Below are 23,790 nucleotides of genomic sequence, written 5' to 3' on the forward strand. Positions count from 1 at the left end.
TTGGGTGGTTTGAGAGGAGTTGCGATGACAAGAAACAGGACAGACGGACGGTAGTATATTGGGCAAATAAGTTCAAAGGGGCATAACTCCTGGAAAAAAAATTGAATCGTAATTTCCTGTCGATATGCACATCTACGTAGTATGTCCTTATTATCTGAAAAGGTTTCATGAAATTCTGTTGTGTGGTTTGAGAGGAGTTGCGATGACAAACTGTTGCAGTAGTAAATTAAAGTATATAAGTTCAAAGGGGCGTAACTCCTAGAAAAAAAATTGAAACGCAATTTCCTGTTGATATGCACAACTACATAGTATGTCCTTATTATCTAAAAAGGTGTCGTGAAATTCTGTTGGGTGGTTTAAGAGGAGTTGCGATGACAAGAAACAGGACTGACGGACGGACGGGTCAAAAACATTATACCCTCTGCAACCCGTTGCGTGGGGTATAACAAGAGTCTCAATTGCTCATACATGTCATATGGGAAAAATAATTTAGTTTTGATATTTGTTTTCACATATATTGCAATCAGTTATATATGCCTATATTTGTAGATCTGATCTAGCTTATGAATTTTAGTTTTCTTTTTGTCTATAGCTTTTAAGAAATATCCATAAATACAAAAAATGGGTGATAAACTGTTGACACAGAGATGTAATTATGAGAGAGGGGGGGCAGGACCTTTTTCTGGATGTCGGATTCGGCCATTTTTTTAATTTGGGAAATCAGGACACCTACAATTTAACTCCGGGATTTTGGTAAAAATTGTGAACGAGATTCGGGATTTTCGTATTTCAAGCTCGGGAAATCAGGATTTTTGCTTGTCAGGATGACAATTTTTCCTTAAATCCTTCCCAAAAAATCACAGAACCTTACAGTGATTGAAAGATTTTCGATTCTAGATTCACGGATCTTACTTGATCTTGTTTGATTTTTGTATTGATTTCGTAAAAAATGTTCATCCTCTTTAGAGTCCAATTCTCTTTTTATAATACCCAAAGAACTTAGACGTATTTTGGCAGCACAAAAGAAATATATATATATGGCCCAAGATAAATATAAACTGCGATCATTGATCTTAATCTACAATGACTCTTCCATTACACCATTCTGTAAAGAAAGAGTCAACATCTTTCTTGACCAAGTGGAAAAAATACAAAATTCCCTGACCTAGAGAATTTAAAAAAATTCATAAAAAATTATTTAGGGCTCTGCTCTTCAGCACTGGAAAAGGGTCTAGGGAATTCCATTTCTCTTAAATTAACACGCCAAGTGAAGGAAATAAACAAACTGACAGAAACATTTTTCATCAATACACAACAGCAGTGGGACAATGAAAGAGATCTTTTCCAAGAAGAATCGTCTGTTTTGTTAGGTACTACACTAATGCTAAAATACGATATTTGTACATTTTTCAAACTCAACCAAGGCAGCAAAATAGCTATAGACCGTTCTTTCTATCATTGTGCCCAACTTTTTATGAACGAAGTGTACATGATTTTAATTTCACTCTCTTTTCGCTTCAGCCTTCTTTTTTGTTCACTCATTCTTGCACACAAAGACCAAAAGTATGATTTTAATTCAGTCAGAATATTATAGGATTGAATCCGATTTTGTAGGAGTTTATCGATGTGTAATTCGGCCAACTCACTCACAAACGTATCAAATAAAAGATATATTATATATACTCAAATTGTCAGAATAGTTCAACTGAAAAATTGCCATCACCTATTTTTTCCTCGTTTTCTGAAATACATTTCTTATTTCTTAATTACATATTCACACATGACATATGGAAAATCCTTTTGATCTTGCTGTGGTATAATCTGGATAATGCGCAGCTAAAGGGTGTATTAACTAACTCATTTATAATGCACAGATCATTTGTACTTTAAGCAACATATTAAACGAGTTAATTCCATTTTGATTAAGAGAGTCGGAACCTTATTTGATTCTTATCTTGACTAATTCAAGAATTTATCGACCAAAAAATGATACCCAGAGAACATGTATCAGTCCAACAAAAAAAAGATACAAGCTGCATGGGTGGCAATAAACTTGATCGATCTGTGTTTCTAGATTATCCTATTGAGATCTATTGAGGCATGCTCGTACACAATAATTTGAAACTGAAGTCAACAGCTCATATAAATAGCTTTATAAATAATAAACCAAAGGAGGGGACATAGTTGTTTTAGCTCCGAACACCAAAATACCATGGTGGCCGAGTGGTCACGGTAATTCGTCATAACTCGTAATGATAACTATACTCATCACTGACTATACTAGCATGTCAGCACTGGGGTTTTAAGTTAGAATATGATTACCTTTTTTATCGGGTCGTGTTAGACTCCATTCTGAATTAAAAGGATTTCAGTTTTACTGCCGAAAGACGGTGTAAAACCACAACAAAACCAAACAATCAAATATCCGAATCCGCCTAGTACAAAACGAAAACTGGGGGAATTTATAAAATACAATTTTAAACTGTTGGTTATGGCTTACGGTTACAAAATACAAACTTCTTTCACTACACACATGCTACAATGGTCATCCAGTTTCTCCAAGAGGATCACCATGCCTTGCTAACTCACAGTTTTATAGCAATAGATATTCAAAAGACATGTAATCCCATGGAAAAAGTATGATTGACATGTTTATCTGAGGTTAGAGGCCATATGCATGTTTATCATTTCAGGATTATTCTTTTGTCGGGTTCTGGGATTTCAATGTTTTAAGATCAGGAATTTGGGATTTGGGCAAATTAAGTTCGGAATTTCGGGATCAGAACCCCTCCTGCCCCCTCATGATAGTATAATAATGCAAATGTTGAAATTAAAATTTAACATGTAAACTCTGAAAATCATTCAGTTAATGATTGAACAATGACTGAATGTGCAGGGCCAAAAAACCTCCATGGAAATGTGAAAAGCCCATGCTGATAAAACTCCATACCATCAGTGACATAGCATCATGATTCCCTTTATATTAACCTAAACAAAAACTATTACATGTTAGAGTTTTATTGCTCCCGGTTGAAGTCCTTATTGTGACTTTGAGATGAAGAACAGCAATAAAAGTGTTGTTCCTTTGCTTTTTGTGTACATGTTTTTAGTCAATGAACTATGATGAAGAGGCATGGCCATATAACCTCCATGGATATGAGACTTGCAAATGCTTATACAACTGCATGCATACCATATATAATTGACGTAATATTGGGGGTTCATCTTAAACTGACCTGATCACAAACTTTAACATGTAAACTATGGAAAACATTCAAAGTCAATAGACCATGACTGAGGAGACAGGGGCCAAATGATGTTATTCTCCATGGAAATGAGATGTGCCAATACTAATACAACTGCATACCAAACTGACATCATCACATAATTTACATTGTTAATGTTAATCCCACCAACACATGCACCAACAGAAGCAGCAAGCCTAATTAAGCCAATTGCTTTTTTCATTAAGGCAAGACAAAATCTATCATTTCAGGGAAACATTTCTACAAGGATTCAATTGAAAATAATGGTCATGTTTATTTATTAAATTATTTAGACTTCCACAACTTTATTAAACCTTTCTTGGAATGATAAAAAAAACTTGGATAGAAGCCTCCTTAAGATCAACATATAGTATCTGAAGAAAAAAATAGAATTTTTTCCATATTTCACTGATTAAATAGTTTGCTGTGGATACTGTATTTTGATCATAACGAGAGGCTCTCAAGAGCCTGTGTCATTCACCTGTATCTACTGTGGTTTTGGAAATCATGTAAACATAATAGATACCCTAATAATGATTGAGGCCAAGTTTGGTTTAATTTGGCCCAGTAGTTAAATTAAAAGCAGAAAATTTTTGAAAAAATTTACAAAAATTACCAATAAATTGCAGAAAATAAAAGGACAAAAACTCCAATAAGATGTCAATTGCCAATTTTGGGTAATGTTGACTTATTTGTAGATCTTTCTTTGCTTGATATTTTTGCTGTTTACAGTATATCTCAATCTATAATTATATTCAAGATAATTAACAAAAAATGCAAAACTTCCTTTCCTCCGCTCCAAAATTTATTTCATCCAGGGCCTGTATAATGCTGGAAATGCCTTAAAATGTTGTTTTTTTAACACCCTTTAAAAAATTTGTGCAAGGGTCTTGACCCCGACTAACCTGCCTGGTCTGGGGGGCATTCACCCAATATAAGTATGCTGAAAAAAAAGATATAATAATGGTTTTTAGAAAAAATAACACTGAATAATTCAGAAAATGGAACACATCAAGGAGGAATGATTGGCAACCCCCCACCCCCTGAAAAAAATTGCATCCCCCCTGGAAAAAAAATCAAGTCATCCAATTGTAGTCTTACAATAGTTACTGAAGACCCTTTATGTGATCATGCTTATCATTATTTAAATTAGTTTTCAAGTTGTGACCATTTGAATTTGTTTTTTTACATTTTTCCCATAGACTTCTATAGTAAACACCTATATTCAATTTTCTACCCCTGGCGACCATGTTGGTTATAGGGCAGGGTCATCAGATACATTTTTCAATCAAGATACTGTAATAATAATTGTGGCCAAGTTTAATTCTATTTGGCCAAGTAGATTAAGAGAAGATTTTTGTAAAAGATTACAAAAATTTACGAAAAATAGTGAAAAATTGACTTTAAAGGGCAATAACTCCTTAAGGGGTCAATTGACAATTTTGGTAATGTTGAATTATTTGTAGATCTTACTTTACTGAACATTCTTGCTGTTTACAGTTTATCTCTATCGGCAAAATTTTCTTAAAATTACCAATTCAGGGGCAGCAACCCAACAACTGGTTGTCTGATTTGTCTGAAAATTTCAGGGCAGATAGATCTTGACCTGATGAACAATTTTATTCCATGTTGGATTTGGTTTCAGAGATTTAAGCCAAAATCTACATTTTACCCCTATGTTCTATTTTTAGCCATAGTGGCCATCTTGGTTGGTGGGCGGGGTCTTCGGATACATTTTTTAAACTAGATACCCTAAGGATGATTTAGGCCAAGTTTTAGAGGAGAAGATTTTTGTAAAAGTTAACGGATGACGACGGACGCCGAGTGATGAGAAAAGATCACTTGACCCTTTGGGTCAGGTGAGCTAAAAAGCTTATATCCCAAGTTTCGTAAAATTCCATGAAAATTTGACAAATCCACTGATGATAAAAACTTTAGGCTTTAAGTCCTTAGATAATTGTATCTTAATGTAAATGAAAAAAAACTAAGTCTTTCATATCAGTGAAGTAAGAAAAAATGGAGAAAAATTTTTTTCTCAAAAATTTGTTATGGATACTGTCTTTTGCTAATGAATTAGCTTATGTCCAAGTTTCATATAATATTATGAAGGTTTGACAAAGTTACTGATGTAAAAAAAAAAACCTTAAACCACAGACAGAATGTAATGTCAATGCGCATGAAACCAAAGCCGGAATGTAAAATCCCTACGTCTAGCTAGTTTCTGCAACAAAATTTTACAGGCTCAACAAATAACAGCCAGAATCACTCACCTAGCATTTTTACAGGAAATAGATACAATGCAATCAAAATATTTCTGATAGTTTCTGGCAGAAAAGCAAAAAAAGAAATGAGCTGACAAATTTACAGCAAACTAGATTTTCTAACTTTTAAAGGTAACAATTATTGAACTCAGGAAGGCAGCTAGTACGAATGTAATTGATGTATTGTTGTGTATTGGGCTTTCAGGCTTGTTTGACCTGCCATGTTCTGTGCCTATTTTCTGATCTATCAAGGATTAAATATCAGTGTAAGTGAAAATAGTCAATATCAAACTGGACCTCCATTTTGTCATCGGTCACAACCTATTGAAATTTGAAAAGCATTGGCTGAACAGTTCATAAGTTATTGCACAGATACAACATAACATGCCATTTTCCAATCTATCATGCACAATAACTCCTGAACAGCAAAAGTGAAAATCATCAATATCAAACTTGACTTCAATTAAGTCATTATAACAACATATTAAGATTTGAAAAGCTAAATTGGTTGAATGATCCATTAGCTAATGCACCGAAACTGTTTGAAGCCGCCTGCCCTGCATACATCACCATTTTAATAAATAGATTTTTCATTTAGAAAATCCAATTAAAATGGGTTGAAATTCTCTTCCAAGGGCAATAACTCATCCAATGAACTAATGATATTTGCCATGTTGGTTTATATACATAAATCTTGTCCTATTGATCATTTTTATGTTATCAACATCTCACTATCTACTCATGTAGTTTCCACAAAAAAACACAAAAATGGGTAAAAATTGTCAATCAAGGACCAACTCTTAAATAGGTCGAATGACAATTGTGTCCATGATGACTTATTTGTAGATCTACCTATATCATATCTCCAATATATTTCTGCAAAAAAGCAAAAATGGGTAAAAATTGTCTTTCAAGGTCAATAATTACATTGTTTTGTTCTTTCGAGGGGCATACTCAAGCTATGTTTGGTAAATCTCGATATATGGTTCAAAAGATATAACCCAGAAGCCACAATTTTGTCCCTTTTTCAGCCTTCAATAGTTGCTGTGACATTTACCTTTATAATATTAACCCCAAATTTAAATAGGAGTATTCCTCCACCCATTTGTCAATGTTAGACCAAGTTTGGTAAATGTTGGAAACATGGTTCAATACTTTACATCTTGAAACTAAAATTTTGTTCAAATTTCAGTCCATCAATGACTGCTGTGACCTTGACCTTTTACCTATTAGTTCCAAAATCACTAGGGGCATTTCTCATCCCATTGGGCATTATCCCACGTAGTTTGATAAAAATATTTTATAAGGCTCAAAACAATTGTATTAAGGAAACCAAAAATGTTGATGTCTGGACATCTCAATGAATTGATCTTATTATAATCAGATAAAGTTTAAATTTCAGCAACTTGGCTAAAAATTCTAAAAAGGTTGAATGCTCTGTGTTGATTACACAAATCATTCATTGCAAAATGCTGCTGAAAACCAAATAATGTTCACCATCTAGAAAATCCCCAAACAAGATTCAAATATGTAATTGTTTAAGTGAACCAACACCTGAAGTGGTGATCATGTGGTAGGGTAAAATCGAGTGGATACATCTATGACATCAGACTCGGACTTCTCTTGAACTGAATTTTAATGTGCGTATTGTTATGCGTTTACTTTTCTACATTGGCTAGAGGTATAGGGGGAGGGTTGAGATCTCATAAACATGTTTAACCCCGCCGCATTTTTGCACCTGTCCAAAGTCAGGAGCCTCTAGCCTTTGTCAGTCTTGTATTATTTTTAATTTTAGTTTCTTGTGTACAACTTGGAGTTTAGTATGGCGTTCATTATCACTGAACTAGTATATATATTTGTTTAGGGGCCAGCTGAAGGACGCCTCCAGGTGCGAGAATTTCTCGCTGCATTGAAGACCTGTTGGTGACCTTCTGCAGTTGTCTGTTCTATGGTCGGGTTGTTGTCTCTTTGACACATTCCCCATTTCCATTCTCAATTTTATTCACAGTTGTCTTTCATAAAGTAAGAATATATTGACATTAAAGTCAACAACACTCATAAATTACCACAAAGTAATACTTTTAATGGTCAACATGTTTCGCCAGCAAGCGTGGCGTCTTCAGGTACTTTATGTTAATTCATGAGTGTTGTTGTCTTTAATGTCGAATATTTCCAAATATGTACAATAAGGTCCACATCTTCAAGGTATATACAAAGATTTGTACTTCATGCAGCCTATAAAAAGATGTAAAGACTAAAAGATTAATTTACCATCTATATTATGTATACATCTCTTAAAAGTAGCTTGTTCTTCTTTCACAGGTGAAATTTTCTCTTCCAATGCAGCTATCACCTTAAAATTAAAACAAAAAGATTTTTAAAAAGATTTTGCCTTCAATATATGTTAAGTATCGATAAAAAGAACTATTTTCATCTTCTAGTTTATTTCATAAGTCAGGAATTTTTATTTCAAACAATTATTTTTTTTTTAATTTCAATAGGTCAAATTTATCATATTACATAATATAATATATATTCTTAACATTATCAAAGTTTGATGTTAAGAGGAAATTATTTAAACCTTGAGGATGATAATATACATGTCACAAATTTACTTATACAAGTAAATATTAATTACATTAAAGTATATAAAAATAAATTGCATAAGTATAACACCTGACAAAAAGAATTCTAAGTTGTTCAAATAAAATTTCTAACTTAATATCTATAATAGAATATCAACCTGGTACAATATATCAGTATATTGTGTCCTTTATGATATTATGATATTTCTGTTTGAAGCTATTTCCAGATAAAACTTAATATTCTGGCTTTCCTACTATTGAAAAGCTCAGTTATAACTAACAGTTACTAGTACTGCATTCATATAAATTATATCTTCCTTGTATCAAATAAAGATTATTAATTATAAAAATAAGAAGATGTGGTATGATTGTCAATGAGACAACTCTCCACCAGAGACCAAATGACATAGAAGTTTACAACTAGAGGTCACAGTAAGGCCATCAAATTGAGCAAAACCCATACTGCATTATTCAGCTATAAACGGCCCCGAAATGACAAATGTAAAACAATTCAAAAAAGAAAACTAACGGCCTGATTTATGAACAAAATAATGAAAGAAGAACAAATATGATATACAGCAACAAATGACAACCACTGAATTACAGGCTCCTGACTTGGGACAGGCGCATACAGAATGTTGCGGGGTTAAACTAGTTTGTTGGCGCCAAACCCTCCCTCTAACCTGAGACAGTGGTGTAACAGTACAACATAAAACAAACTATAAAAATCAGTTGAAAAGGGCTCAACTCAACAGATGGATACAAAGCACAGAAAAACATCCAACAAAAACACCGACTGGATGTTGCAGGGTATTTATACATTCCCACTACAAAAAAGACACTTAGTACTATAAGTAAACATGAATATATGTGTACATAAATCAACAACTACTTCATATTTGTTCAGAAGAATCTGATAGTCAGAATAGCTTAGTGAGAGACAAGCTATATTACATATACATACAGCAGCCATATTTATAATACTTATATTGTTATATTCTGGACACTTAATTCCAGGTCAGTTACTAATATTTCTAGGTCTTTAATGTTTGCACAATTTTCCTTAAGCATGTTTAGTTTGAATCTAAGAGAAAATGTAATTTTGAATAATTCTTTATATGATTTGCATATTAGGGAATACGTTTATATGATTGGTCAAGAGGCCTTCCGTTAATGGATCGTGAAGTTATTTATTTTTCCATAGACGACGTTGATGGAACTACTTTTTGTAACCAATGTAAACAAGATGGCGGCGATGATAACACATACCGGCTCGGCGTTAAAAATATTTATTTTCACTTTGCGTTCATTGTTGAATTAAATAATAAACACAAATCATTCATTTGAATGATAATATATATTTTTGTATAGGCAAATTCAATGACACAAATATACAATTTACATGTGATAGAGGTTATGAGTGGGAAAATCAAATAACTTATCTCCAATTTTAAAGAATTATAAGGATTAAACGCATATTTTAAAAGAATTTATTGGTGTATGAACTGGACCAATTCAGACTTTTATGATGTTTGTGAGTTGGTCCAGTTTACACACCAATAAATTCCTTTAAAAAGGCGTTTAATCCTATAATATTAAAGTCAGAAAGATTGAGCATGAATGAGATATTTCATTTTTTCAAGAAGTATTTTCACGCAATCAGAAGTAATTTTACTGAAAAAAAATGAAGAAATAATATTTTATAGATATTTAATTAATACAAGTATTGGTTCAGTTATTATATTATTACAAAAGTTCCATAATAATGTCTTGTGAATATAGAACTTAATGTTTGTAAATTCTATGCAGATATAATTTAGTTCATTAGACTTATGTAGGTTATAGTTATATTTGTACAGGGCAGGAATATATATATGTCAATGTATATATTATGATCTGGTGATGTTAACAGTATAGGAAATAGACCTTTGTACCATATACATGGTAATATCGGTGTTTTCAATATGTTTTTAGTTTACTCTATTGTTTGCGTTTGTCTAGTTAATTTCAGTTCAGAATATTTCACATATGATAGAAATTGAACATCTGGATTTTTACTACATACCTTTTGACTCTCTTCCTTAACCTCTTTCTTAATTTGCTGCAAGTCTTCCCTGACAGTACCAATTTCTGCAGAAACATGCTTTTTAACCTCTATTGACTCAATTTTTACTAACTAAATATACAAAAAAAGAAATCAGAACTGTAGCATTGTTCATCAAAACTATTTTGTGGAAGCAGAACTTTTTCAAGAATCTGGTATTCTGAAGAACTATATATAGATGACAGTCTAGTAGTTAGAACAGTAAAAGTAGATCCTTAGATTATTACTTCCTCCCCATCAGTGTGAATATCCAGCCACAGCAAAATATATAACTTTATTTGCAATTTGTACATTTGTCCTTTGATCCTACTGCCTAATATTTAATTAGATCATGGACTTTATACTCGAAAATAATAGGCAACGACGCATGTTCTTGTCCATCCGGGTCAATTTATCAATGAAATACACACGACTTCATTCATACAACCGAACAACTATCACAATGCTTTTTGTGTGTAAAAGTACAACAGAAGTAATTTTACTAACTAATTCATTTTATTTCATATTTTCAACCTAAAAAATTATTGTTAAGAAAAATTGCAGATAAAAAGAATAATGGCATTTTGGTTTTTTTATACTGACTTCATCAGCTCGAATATCAACTCACCCTAGTTGGCTCGCTTGATGTTTTTTCCAATAAAGTCAGTATCAGAAACAAAAATGCCAACATTCTATATATATCTGGTAAATGAAGTTTGCATAATTTTTTTCTAAAGATAACTTTGACATAAAGGGATATAGATTTCTAAATAATGCTTCATTTCAAGTTTCCCCATAAAATCAATGGTTAAAACTAATAAATAACATTTGATTAACCATTGTAATGTATCAGACAAGAAACAAACACACTTCTCTGGTGATTCATGAACAATATAGAAAAGTAAATAATTCAGCTTTTGATAAGTCCATTTCATGATTTGAATTTTATATATTTTTCATTTGTTTTTAAAAACAATGATTAAAAATCAGATAAATAGAGTACGTTCATCGGTATAAAATAACCACTGATACCAAAGTAAGCAAATCAACGATAAATCAACAAATCTTTGTTTGATACAAACTTTGACAATTAGTTCTAAGTGACTTGTAATTTCTGAATTTTTTGTTCAAGTAATTGAAAACAAGATTCTCCTAAATAGCCTGAATTGCTCACTTGTCAAAAATTGAGATACCGGTACTGGTAGTTACACAAAAACTAATAAATTAGTAAAACATAATTATTTACATTGTCCTTTAACTTTTAAGGGCTATATTTACTCCTATAATGATCACCAAATGGATTTGGTCAAATAAGCATTTTTTTAAATAAATTAGTGCTATCATTTTTGCTGTTTCACTTTCTACCTATCTATTATAGTTTTCAAGATGAAAGGCAAAACTAAAAAAATAGTAAAATATCTTGAAGGGTAATAACTTCTACAGTGATTCCTCCAATAGTTTCTGTTATATTGGTAGTATCTGTAGATCTTGTATTGCATATATAAACAGGTGTCTGAATAGTCCAGATAGAAAGTTCAGTCTGTGACATTTAAAAATAACAACATTATCCTGATTTTATCTTTATTACTATTTTTTAAACATGTTAAATAGTTGCATTTAAAAATATATGAGTTATCATGGTTATAGAAACCTTTTTGGTGATATGTTCAGCTTTTGATGTAGTAAGCCAAATAATTTAAATTTGCATAAATGTCCTGGTAAGTTTATTATATAAATAACACATAGCTGAGAGGGTGATAGAGCAGATTGTTACCCCGAGAAAACATTGTCAACTGAGGCTGTTACAATCGAGGGGTAACAATCTGCTCTATCACCCTCTCAGACATGTGTTATTTAATTTTTTATACTGAATGTTCTGTTATTACTGTCTATTAAATTTCAAATTCAAAGTAATAAACTATGTCGTCTTGTACATAACAATCATCCGTATTTATTAAAGTGCACACTTGAGCAAGCTTCTCTGTGAAGGGTAATCATGGTAATAGAGTATTTGCCATGGGATAGAGTAAATTGTCTCCCTCATATTAACAAATCAAAATCTGGCATTTTGACACAAAGTATAATAATTAAAAAATGTTCATGTATATAAATGGATAATAATAGGATGACCTCATCTGGTATACATCAGTATGATAACAACCGAACAACACAAAAAAATTATAGATATGTATGATTTTTCTATGCAATATGGATTAATTCCTAAGGATGTAAATCTAAAATCAATAGATGTCATGATCGAGGGTTAATTAATTAATTTAAGTATAAAAAGTCATTATTACCTGGATGTATTTATCTACTTTTCCATTCAACTCTTTCACATCATCATCATCAAAGGAAAATTTCTGTATATTCTTAATCTGGTCTTTTACCATATCATACCAATTTGGATCCACCAACCGTGCAATGGCAATGATCGACTTTTCCATAGTTTGCCATATATCCCTACACTTCTCAATACCAACAGATTGAGTGCTAGGTACATGACAAATTTTGTTTCTCAATTTACTCAGTTTTTCAATATCTTGGTGAGCAGCCCCATTTCCCTCTAAAATCACACATAAAACTGGAAGATCAAGTTCTTCAAGAGTTATATCTTCTTTTGCATGTAGCATACACAAGCAATTACGCTTTGTTTTGTTGCACTTGGCATTTACATCTTGGTAATATAATTTTTTAAATATCCATTCCTGAGCTGATTTGGAAGGCCTAGTATATTGATCATTACATTCACAACATCTTTCACCACCCTTATATGCATGATAAATGTTATGTTTTACAGTACAGGAATCTAAACAAGCTATTATTGATCCATCAAACTTTGGTGTTAAAACTTTTGTCCTTGTATAAGCTCGAACTATCTTTGGAGATAAATCAAAACTCACTTTTACAATTTTAAGGTATTCCTTGGTCTCGATATCACTCATCTCTGGTTGTCGCTGAGCTTTATAAATGATAAATAAAAAAGCATGAATTGAATGTACAAGGTAGGTGAAAACACTGGTCTCCCTCATGTCTTTGAAACAAGTTAAATATAAACCATTCAAAAGTGACCACATACAACATATAAATTTTTTGGGAACTCAACAAATTGTATAAGGTGGCTACTAACAGAACGAGAAAACAACAACCACTGGTATGATTCTTGACTCATGACAAGCATGTTAACATGTGGAAGGTTAATTATAGGCTTCATAATGAGTGAGACTCGGATATATCACTTCATATCATCTCTAGTTATTCAATTTAAATATAAACACTGAGGTTGTGATGTTGTGGCAGGTGCTTTCAACTCCTACCTTAATTTACTAGAATTGTAAGATTCTGCTTAAGATTGGTCAGGTTCTCTCCTCTCTTTCAAAGTTAAATGTCATTTTGTCAAGCATGCTTACTACTGAAAGTGGCGTTTAACAACAATAATCAAGCAATCAATCAAGCAATTTCAATATAATAATAAGCTAGCCATTTATGACAATGCTTATATTCATCCAATATGAAATGCATAAATATTTTTTTTTGGTGATAAATATAATTGCGATATATTGGAATTCCAACTATATTTGCAACACATCTTCTATTGGCAGTGACTGATCAAACACAATGAAATCATTTTACATAAAAAAAGTTCCTAGATATAGGGCAAACAATTTTTATTAACATTTTAGTCTTTCATTAAAATTTAAAATAACTGTTCCCTCTGAAAGTGTTTGACATCTGCTCATATTAATATATATATGTTTATAATTTGTATTTAAATAATTCACATTGTATCTAATTACAGACAGAAGAACAAACAGTTAATGCATTTAAAAGCTAGGAACTACCTGTAAGACAACAGGAGTGCAATTTAATGTTTTCTAGAAATATAATATGTTAATTACACTGCTTAACATGCTTAATACAAGTGCCATGCATAAAGCAGACAGGTGGTCAAAGCAAGTGATGAGTCAAGTTTGGTAAAAAGTAAAATAACAAAAATACTGAACTCCAAGGGAAATTTAAAACGGAAAGTCCTTTATAAAATGACAAAACCAAAGCTTTAACACATCTAACGAATGGAAAACAACTGTCATATTCCTGATTTGGTACAGGCATTTCCTTATGTAGAAAATGGTGGATTAAACCTGGTTTTATAGCTAGCTAAACCTCTCACTTGTATGACAGGTAAGAGAGTGTCAAGAACTGATTATTGAAGCTATACACGACTGCCAGTAATTTTTTAACTACAGTTTCAGTAACTAGACACACATTTTCTTTTAGCCAAATTTGGGATGGTATTGACATATGAATTATGATGACAACATGGAAACTTTAAATTCAAAATCTGAACTTGAAATATGGAATTCAAAGAAACTTTCACAGAAGCTTTTGTTATAAGTTTGTTTTATCAAAAGGCAGTATCCAGTTCAAAATTTAAATTAATTTTCCTATATATTTCACTGATGAATGGACTTTACATTTATATTTAGATACAGTCTGGGGTTAAAGTTTTTTTTAAACATCAATAAGTTTCTCAAACCTTCACAGAATTTTATAAAAATTTGGTAGAAGCTTATTTTTCAGTATTGCGAGATAGTTTCTTAAAAGCAAAAATTTGAAAATATGTGTTTTTTTCATTTTCAGTATTTTTCTGACATGACTGAAGGACTGTATACAATTATATTATATCCCATCATTACCATACATTTACAGATTTTGATTACATTTTTAAGAAATTTATGGAATATTATGAAACTTGAACAGAAGCTTTTTCAAGATCAGGAAATAGCATGAGGAAATAAATGGGGAATGTGTCCATGGGACACAGATGATGCTTGCATATAATGTTATAAAGGGACATAACTCAAGAATGTTAATTTTTAGACGCTACCCGAATTCATACTAGATCTGTTTTTTTTTGTGGTAATGTATAAGATTCATAACATTTGGTTGAGGCAAACTTAGGTTAGAGAACGAAAACGAAAAATTCCGCAATTTTTCCATTTGTAAAGGTGTCAACGTATATTTGTTCCGCCTAACAGAAGTTCCAATGGAAACTTTGTTATAAACAAAGTCATAATATCTGTTCCTCTTGGAAACAAATATTCTATATCATTTATTCCGTTATGAACATGTACTGTAACATTTATTCTAGTGGAAATAATATTCCAGAATATTTTTTCCATTTGGAACTTGTATTATGAAGGAACTTCTATTTCGTGACAAAGGGGCATAACTCTAGACAGGTAAAAGTGACGTAACCCAAATTCAAACTTGATCTGTGTGTTGTGGTAATAAGCATTGTGTGTAAGTTTCATAACATTTGGTTGAGGCAAACTAAAGTTAGAGAACAGAAACCAATTTTGGGACGTACGGACGGACAAGGGCAAACAGAAACTTAATGCCCCCTCCGCTACGGCGGGGGCATAAACATTTTTTTTTGCTTTTGTTTTTTCCATAATTTTTCATAATAAATGGACTTAGTTTTCGACAGTAGATACTACAGATCTTACACTCACAGCAGTAATTGCAGGTCAAATTTTTGTCCTCTGACAGGGCAAAAACCTGAACTATGAACTTTGGGTCACAGGCAACACTTTAATAATATGAAGATTTATCTTTACTAATGTGTGAAAAGTTTTCTGTTTTCGACCCCCTAGACAAATTACAGAATGCTCAAAAGAGTCATAAACATTATTCAAAAATTCTATCACCAAATGTTCATTTCCCTTATAAATATAACATGATAACTGTACTCAACCAACATGACCAAGTACAAATGTAGTTGGGATATTGTTTGGCTGTTTAAATTATAGAATTTTTGTAATAAACTTGTATGTAATCCATTGGAATAAACATTTGTTGACATTTTTGTTTTGTTTGGAGATAAACTGAGAATTATTTTATACCTAAACTTTGTACACTGTGAATATCATAGCTATGAACTAAAAAGTTTAAATGCCTTCTAAATCATTTCAATGCAGAACGTTTTTTGAGGTCTACCACCATCTCCTTTTAACAAACTGGCATTATAACACAATATACAATGGACTGAGCATGGAACAAAGTATGAGGTCAATCAGGAAGTAAACCATGTAAACAAGTACAGCGTTCATGGCGTTTCACTGTTTTTAAAAGTTTGTTAAACTTCGATTTCGGTTCAACAATAGTGTATAGTATTTTAAAATAGAATGCAGACAAATGCATACCAATTCACAACAATATATAATAGATCAGCGACATCCTTTGAACATTCATACTGATCAATTATATTCAAATTCCATGGTCGGCAAGACATGATCATGTGCACACGTATCGTCGTATGACTCATGTATGTACTAGACATGGAAATTCCAAAAGCTAAAAATATAACCAAGAAAAGGTTACTCTGGTGGAACTATACGTATGAACATATCATATGTATATATATGTATATGTATATATAAAAGGTTACTCTGGTGGAACTATACGTATGATACATAGGGTCGAGGGCCAATACAGCTGACCGAGAATCTATACCAGTGCCAATACAGAAACAGCCAGTTCATAACACTTTTATTAAATGATTATAAGACAAGTTGCTTTTTTTAAAAAAAAAGACAATACGCGTGAACCTTAGAATTTTTTTATTCTAATTATTAATTCAACTGAATAAGAAATTATATATCAGTGTTATCTTGGCCATGTGTGTGGGGGATAATATTTTCTTTTTATTATAAATCATTACAATTTTGGCATGTTGAGAGAAGTGTTAAATTTAAAGCAAGGAGAGAAAAAAAAAGATTCCCAGACGTATAATTTCTTAAAGAATAATAATAATTCAAAACATGGAGGACACATGTACCTTCTTCCAAAAATTCATTAAATTAATCTAGAAATAAGTAATGAGGCATTGCGAACTGGTCAGCTAGCAGGACGTGACATTAATAATAATAATAATATTTTATTCAATAAAATATCAAGCATATGAGTTAATACAATACTCAATTAATGTTCGTTACCGACCAATCATCAATAAGTGTAACTCTCCCGCGAGAGATACTTACTTGATCTAATTATAAAGTATAAAAAAGAAGATGTGGTATGATTGCCAATGAGACAACTCTCCACAAGAGACCAAATGACACAGAAATTAACAACTATAGGTCACCGTACGGTCTTCAACAATGAGCAAAGCCCATACCGCATAGTCAGCTATAAAATGCCCCGAAATGACAAATGTAAAAGCAATTCAAACGAGAAAACTAACGGCCTAATTTATGTACAAAAAATGAACGAAAAACAAATATGTAACACATCAACAAACGACAACCACTGAATTACAGGCTCCTGACTTGGGACAGGCACATACATACAGAATGTGGCGGGGTTAAACATGTTAGCGGGACCCAACCCTCCCTCTAACATGGGACAGTGGTATAACAGTACAACATAAGAACGAACTATAAAAATCAGTTGAAAAAGGCTTAACTCATCAGATGGATACAAACAGAAATACTACACAGAGTGGACGTGGCCGGGTACTTGTATATCCCAACAACAAATAGACACTAAGCACAGATCTGAGAGTACTCGCAGTTACTGACAGCTAGTTCAAAGCCACTAGCAACTAATTTAAAAAATCATGCATCTAAGACTAAATTATCAATTAGTACACATCCAAGATCCAATTATTGAAGAGGCATAACTTTTACATTCAAGATACAAAAAAAATCATTAATAAAATAGAGTCACACGAGGTTAAAAAAGTATGCATTCTTATGCCTATGATGTACGTCAATGTAGACAAATATGATCAATGTCAATTTAGAAGAAATTGTTATCAATGCATTAGAATTTATTGACACACAGGAGAATATACTTTAAAGATGCTCAACAAAATAGATTTAACTGCATTTGTTAAATTAATTCTTAGAAACAATGAATTTGAGTTTAATGGACTGTTATACAAACACATTATAGGAGCGTACCAACCAGTCTTATTAATTTGTACTCATTAAAATCTTAGATAAGTTCCAATGGAGAGAAAACATCAAATTACACTATCAATAGGGATGATGGTTTTATGGTCTTCACAGGCAAATTAGAGCAAGTTGAAGATTTTTTTAACCTTGCAAACAAAATTGACCATCTACTTAAGTTCTAATATGAGGTGTCGACATCTAGTATGGCCTATTTAGAGGGTGGTAAAGGGTTATTTTCGTGCAACGTTTTCGGCCTTTTTATTTCACGTGTTTCCGTGTTTCGACGTTTTATTTCTCGTTTTCTCGTGTTTGGTTCGATGTGCGTGCTTCGTGTTTTCCCTTAATTATTTTCCGTGTTTCGTGTCGGTACTCTTATTTTCTCGTGCTTGTCCCGCATTTGATTAAAAAGTAAACCGGGACTAATTCAAAGTCAGCCCAAATATTATTTTAAATTATAAACTAATTAACTGGTCCCAAGATATTTATTAATAGCCTATTATATTACTATGATAAATCGGATGCAACTAACGGACGCTAAAAGGTGACCACATGCATGTCGCCATGTCCATTTATAATGACTTCATGATCTCCAAGAACGGCTGAGTAAAAACTGTTGGTACTTTTTTCCTTAATATTTACGATTTTATTCCTTGGCTTCGTTTTTCCAGAGTGTTTTTTTTTCTCTCCGTGCAACGTTTTTGCGATTTGTTATTTCACGTGTTTCCGTGTTCAGACCCTCCCTTTTATCATCCTCTAATTAGATACCGAAGTGTACAAAAGTGAACGATTCCATAATAATGGAATTCTTGATGTTAAGGCCAATTAAAATTAATTGATAGATTTTCATCCCCGCCCGCCCCTCTGAAATCGTTCCGCCCCAATTTTTTTTATTTTGAAAAATTTACGATTTCCGGATTTTATTCATTTTCGTTACCGGTAACTGTCGATAATTTCGTTTCATTAATAACATCCTGTTTCAAATTTTGGTTTTTGCATTTCTTTGTATGTTTGATTCGTTATACATGTATATACATGATAGAACCTTATTATTACACTTGCATATATGAAGAACACGTCACAAGAGCGTTTCATATCTAATAAAAAATAAAAAATAAAATCCTCCCACCCACCCCATTTTTTTCAAAAATTTGGATGAAAATCTACTAATTAAATTTACTTGGCCTAAGTCACGTATATTAAAAACACAGAAACGTATCAATATTTACCAATCACTAGTGCATATCCAAAATACACATAAATTTAAGAGCATTACAGTGTGTGAATAATATAAGAAATTTCTACTTCTACCACTAAGTGGGCTACCGTCATTTGGTTGACTATCCTGTCACTGTTTGGTGTGCGCTTGCATACCTAACAAGTCCAAAAATGATTTTATTAGAAAGGAAATAATTTGTGCTGTACAGAACATTTATACATGGTGCAAATAAAAACATGGGACTTGAAATTTAAATGTGCATGCAGTAGTCTCTTGAACGAGTCAAGACTTTCTCATTGTTTCTGCAGCGGTGACTGAAATAATAGTGACACCAATGAATTAAATAAACATTTAATTAACTTACAAGATAACTTAATTAATAGAGAATACTGTAAAAAGGAAACAGTAAAAGTTGTAAAAATGTATATTAATTAACGAACAGTCTTTATTTTACTTGTTTTATTTTCATTTGAAACAGATTTTTTTTTATCTGATTTGTCAAAATGACAAGTGTGCATAATTATTTTATTGTTACAAATCAAATCCCACAAAAGCCCACTATAGCTATAACTCATTATGTAGAAACCACGGCACTATTTTAAAATATCTCTCTGTGAATATCTAGACACAGATGTTTGATACCATAGGTCGTTATAATTAAATCTTGACCATTTAACCGTTACTTTCACTTGTTTATCAAAGGGTACAACTGTCAACTTTGCCCAAGTCAGTAAACCCTTGCAATGCATAAAATGTAGCTTTACAGTAAATATACATGTTTGAAAAGGATCTATAGATTGTTTATTATCATATATCAGATAAGTGAATTAGCGATCTGTGAAAATTCTTTATTGCCATGTTTTAAATATCTTAGATACACCGTATGGAGGTGCTCTTAATTGCAGGAAGCTAATACAGATAAGATAAATAGATGTTCCGAATGAACAATAATTTAGCTTCCGAATATTCCTCCATAGACTATATTTCTAACTAATAAATATGCGTGAACCCTCAGGGGTTCACGCAAAAATAAAAAACCGGAAGTGAACGTCCCGTATTAGCCCATGGACCAATACGGCTTTTTTTCCCGTTTTTTTCTGTATTGGCCCTGTTTTTTCCGTTTCAAAACTTTAAGACGTTACAAAACATTGCACATCATTTAACATGTTTATTTAATGATTTTAATTTAAAAAATATTATACAAATGTTTTTATGCATAACGATACTTCCAAAGTTAAGTAATGGCGTAAGAAAATTGAAAACCGGAAGTGAACGTCCTGTATTAGCCCTAGGGCTAATACGGCCTTTTTCCCGCTTTTTTCTGTATTGGCCCTGTTTTTTTCCGTATTGGCCCTGTTGAAAGAGCAATATTAAATCTTGATTTATATCGACAGTGGAACGTTTTTAGTATTGCAGATGCTGATTTATCCGTATTAGGGCTTATTTGCTCATATCATTTAATAAGTATAGATTATCACATATTTGTTACGAATACGTTGGGTTTTGCATATGTAATAACCTCAAAATTGCCCGGGGCAAAAAAGAGGTTATTGGTTATTGTGCCCTGATTCCAAATGACATGACGTCATTGCGTCCTTAACGACAATGGCGAACAATAACGTTGCTCGTTTCATCGCAGTGGAGGAAAGCGATACGGCAGACTTTGTAGAGCAAATGTGCCCTGATTCCGAAATAAGTGGAAATGTGACAATAAATTTCTATAGTGTAAATGATAAAAACTAAATTTAAAAATGTGATAAAACTTTTGTGATAAAATTTTTAAGATTTTACCTGTTATATTTCATTAAATTGTTATAATTGAACTTTTTTCTCTTTTCTGCAGAACTTAAATATGTGATAGATAGATTATAACATGTCTTTTCCATATTGGCCCTGGTATCATCCCTCGACCCATATCGGCCCTCGGCTTAAGCCTCGAGGCCGATATGGGAGTCTCGGGATGATACCAGGGCCAATATGGAAAAGGGCATGTTATAATCTATACTTATAACATATTATAACATGCCCTTTTCCATATTGGCCCTGGTATCATCCCGAGACTCCCATATCGGCCTCGAGGCTTTAGCAGGGCCAATATGGAAAAGACATGTTATAATCTATTTATCACATATTTAAGTTCTGCAGAATAGAGAAAAAAAGTTCAATTATAACAATTTAATGAAATATAACAGGTAAAATCTTAAAAATTTTATCACAAAAGTTTTATCACATTTTCAAATTTAGTTTTTATCATTTACTCCATAGAAATTTATTGTCACATTTCCACTTATTTTGGAATATGGCAATACACAATTGCGTAATTCTCCGGCACTTTTTAACCACTCCATTAGAATTTTAATGTCACTTTCAGTTTTTTTCCTTGTGTTAGACTTTCAGTTTTTTTCCTTGTGTTAGACTTTCAGTTTTTTTCCTTGTGTTAGACTTTCAGTTTTTTTCCTAGTGTTAGCGTTTTTCATTTGCTCTACAAATTCTGCCGTATCGCTTTCCTCCACTGCGATGAAACGAGCACCGTCATTGTTCGCTATTGTTGTTAAGGACGCAATGACGTCACGTCATTTGGAATCAGGGCACAATAACCAATAACCTCTTTTTTGCCCCGGGCAATTTTGAGGTTATTACATATGCAAAACCCAACGTATTCGTAACAAATATGTGATAAATAATTATATACGGTTTACAGCTATATGTTAATGTTTTGATCTCAATGAAGATTTTATTTCGGTCAGTTAAAAGTTTTCAACATTATATCTAAAAATATTCAATAAATTTTGTGGATTGCTGCCACTGCTGAATGCAGTAACCACTTCCTTGAATGCTTTATAAAAAGTGTGTTGTTAAAAGTAATCATTATATTTAGACAAATAGATGCCTAAACCTTTTGGTATAATCCCTTGGTGATTTTTGCATTTTAAAAAGTGATAAAAAAAAATTACTTTTGTGCACTAGTCACGAGGAGGTTAAGACGGTAAATAAAATCACACTTGCTAACATGTCCAAGTGCATTTGCCCTTGGTCTCTTTTCCATTATAGTGACTTGTATTATTTATTCCTTCAACTTGCTTTTCTGGATAAGAGACAAGGTGGACCTCTGTTAGCAAACTATATGATGAAATTATTAAACTATTTGTATTTGCACTCTGGCATGGCAGTTAAATCTAAGATAGGAAATTTTGAAAGATCTAAACTAACTTATAAATAATAACAATAACAATTGTTTTATGTTGTGATATTTTATATGATAAAGGTCACGGTACCCAAATTGCACCGAGTTCCCAAATTGCACCTATTCAACATAAACAGCTGAGAAATTCTTAAAAGTTTTCTTTGAGACTAAACAATTTGTATTTTAGTTATTTGACATTATACATGTCTTACAAAATAGGTGAATATATTCAAATATGATACTCTAAACGTTCACAGTTTATATCAACAGATGAAGCTTTCACTGGCCGAAAGAAAAATGTACGAAAACGCTGCCATGCGACGTTCACAAAAAGTCATCTTTTAAAAATGAAAAAAAAAAAAAATGTTACAAGCATCCCTTTTAAAAAAAATGAATAGTGAACATGTACTAATGTCAAATTGTTCTAAATATTTGAAAAAATAAAACAAAACATCTGTTATTTGATTTTTAATGATGTGAATTTAAGCACGGATGCAATTTGGGTACTCCTCATTACGGAATCATGGATAGTTCGGAGGTCGATTCAAACCCGATTTTCTATGACTCAATAGGGATTAAAAATCAAATTGGTGTATCCATATAATAAAGAAGGATACGGCTACAAAATAAACACAGAATGGAAATTTTTGTCTTTATCATAAAAAACTTAGGTGAAAAAACTGTCCAAATAGAGTGCAATTTGGGTACCGTCACGTTATATATTCTATGATAATCTCATCTACTTCATGTGAATTTTAATTTTATCTTCATTTATATGTTTATGTGTTATGAATGAGAATGTATTGTGTATTGTTGTCATTATATCCCGTCAGGGGCCCTTAATTGGAAAATAAAGAACTTCTACGATTCGATTTATTCAAATTTAGAGGAGTAGGCCCGGTAAGACCCCTTTTTGGCCCCAAAATGTAGCATTTTTACATTTTTTAAAAAATCTAATCTTTTAGCTATTTATTGGAAATTAGAATAATTCTGTTCCATAAATATGGGCTGTTTTTGACAATACAATACACCTTATCGCTATTTGGAAAGCTGTCCCGCCTGACCCGAGAATCTGTCCCGCTTGAACTTTTGACGTCATACAACAATCACTTTTCCATTGTGGCGTCAGATATTTTCTATTATAACGTCAAAATTTTACGGGAACTTTTGTGATGTCCAGTAATGGCGGACAAATAGCGATAAGGTGTATGCTTATCATCAGTGCATCAGGTAA

The 23,790-nt window shown here is 32.2% G+C and overlaps 1 protein-coding gene across 1 annotated transcript in view; it reads right to left on the reverse strand.

Annotated features, from left to right (window-relative positions):
- LOC127711056 (uncharacterized) overlaps positions 1-16,502 on the reverse strand; it is a 73,790-nt gene extending 57,288 nt beyond the window's left edge. The window contains exons 1-4 of the mRNA XM_052217013.1: positions 16,402-16,502; positions 12,496-13,157; positions 10,178-10,288; positions 7,799-7,880 (exon numbers count right to left, since the gene is read on the reverse strand). Of these exons, the coding sequence (XP_052072973.1) occupies positions 7,799-7,880; positions 10,178-10,288; positions 12,496-13,140 (838 nt within the window). The 5' untranslated portion in view covers positions 13,141-13,157; positions 16,402-16,502. The remainder of the gene's footprint in view (positions 1-7,798; positions 7,881-10,177; positions 10,289-12,495; positions 13,158-16,401) is intronic.
- Between the last annotated feature and the right edge of the window lie 7,288 nt (positions 16,503-23,790).

The sequence above is a fragment of the Mytilus californianus genome, unplaced genomic scaffold (genome assembly GCF_021869535.1).
Source record: "Mytilus californianus isolate M0D057914Y unplaced genomic scaffold, xbMytCali1.0.p SCAF_8, whole genome shotgun sequence".
NCBI classification, from domain to species: domain Eukaryota; kingdom Metazoa; phylum Mollusca; class Bivalvia; order Mytilida; family Mytilidae; genus Mytilus; species Mytilus californianus.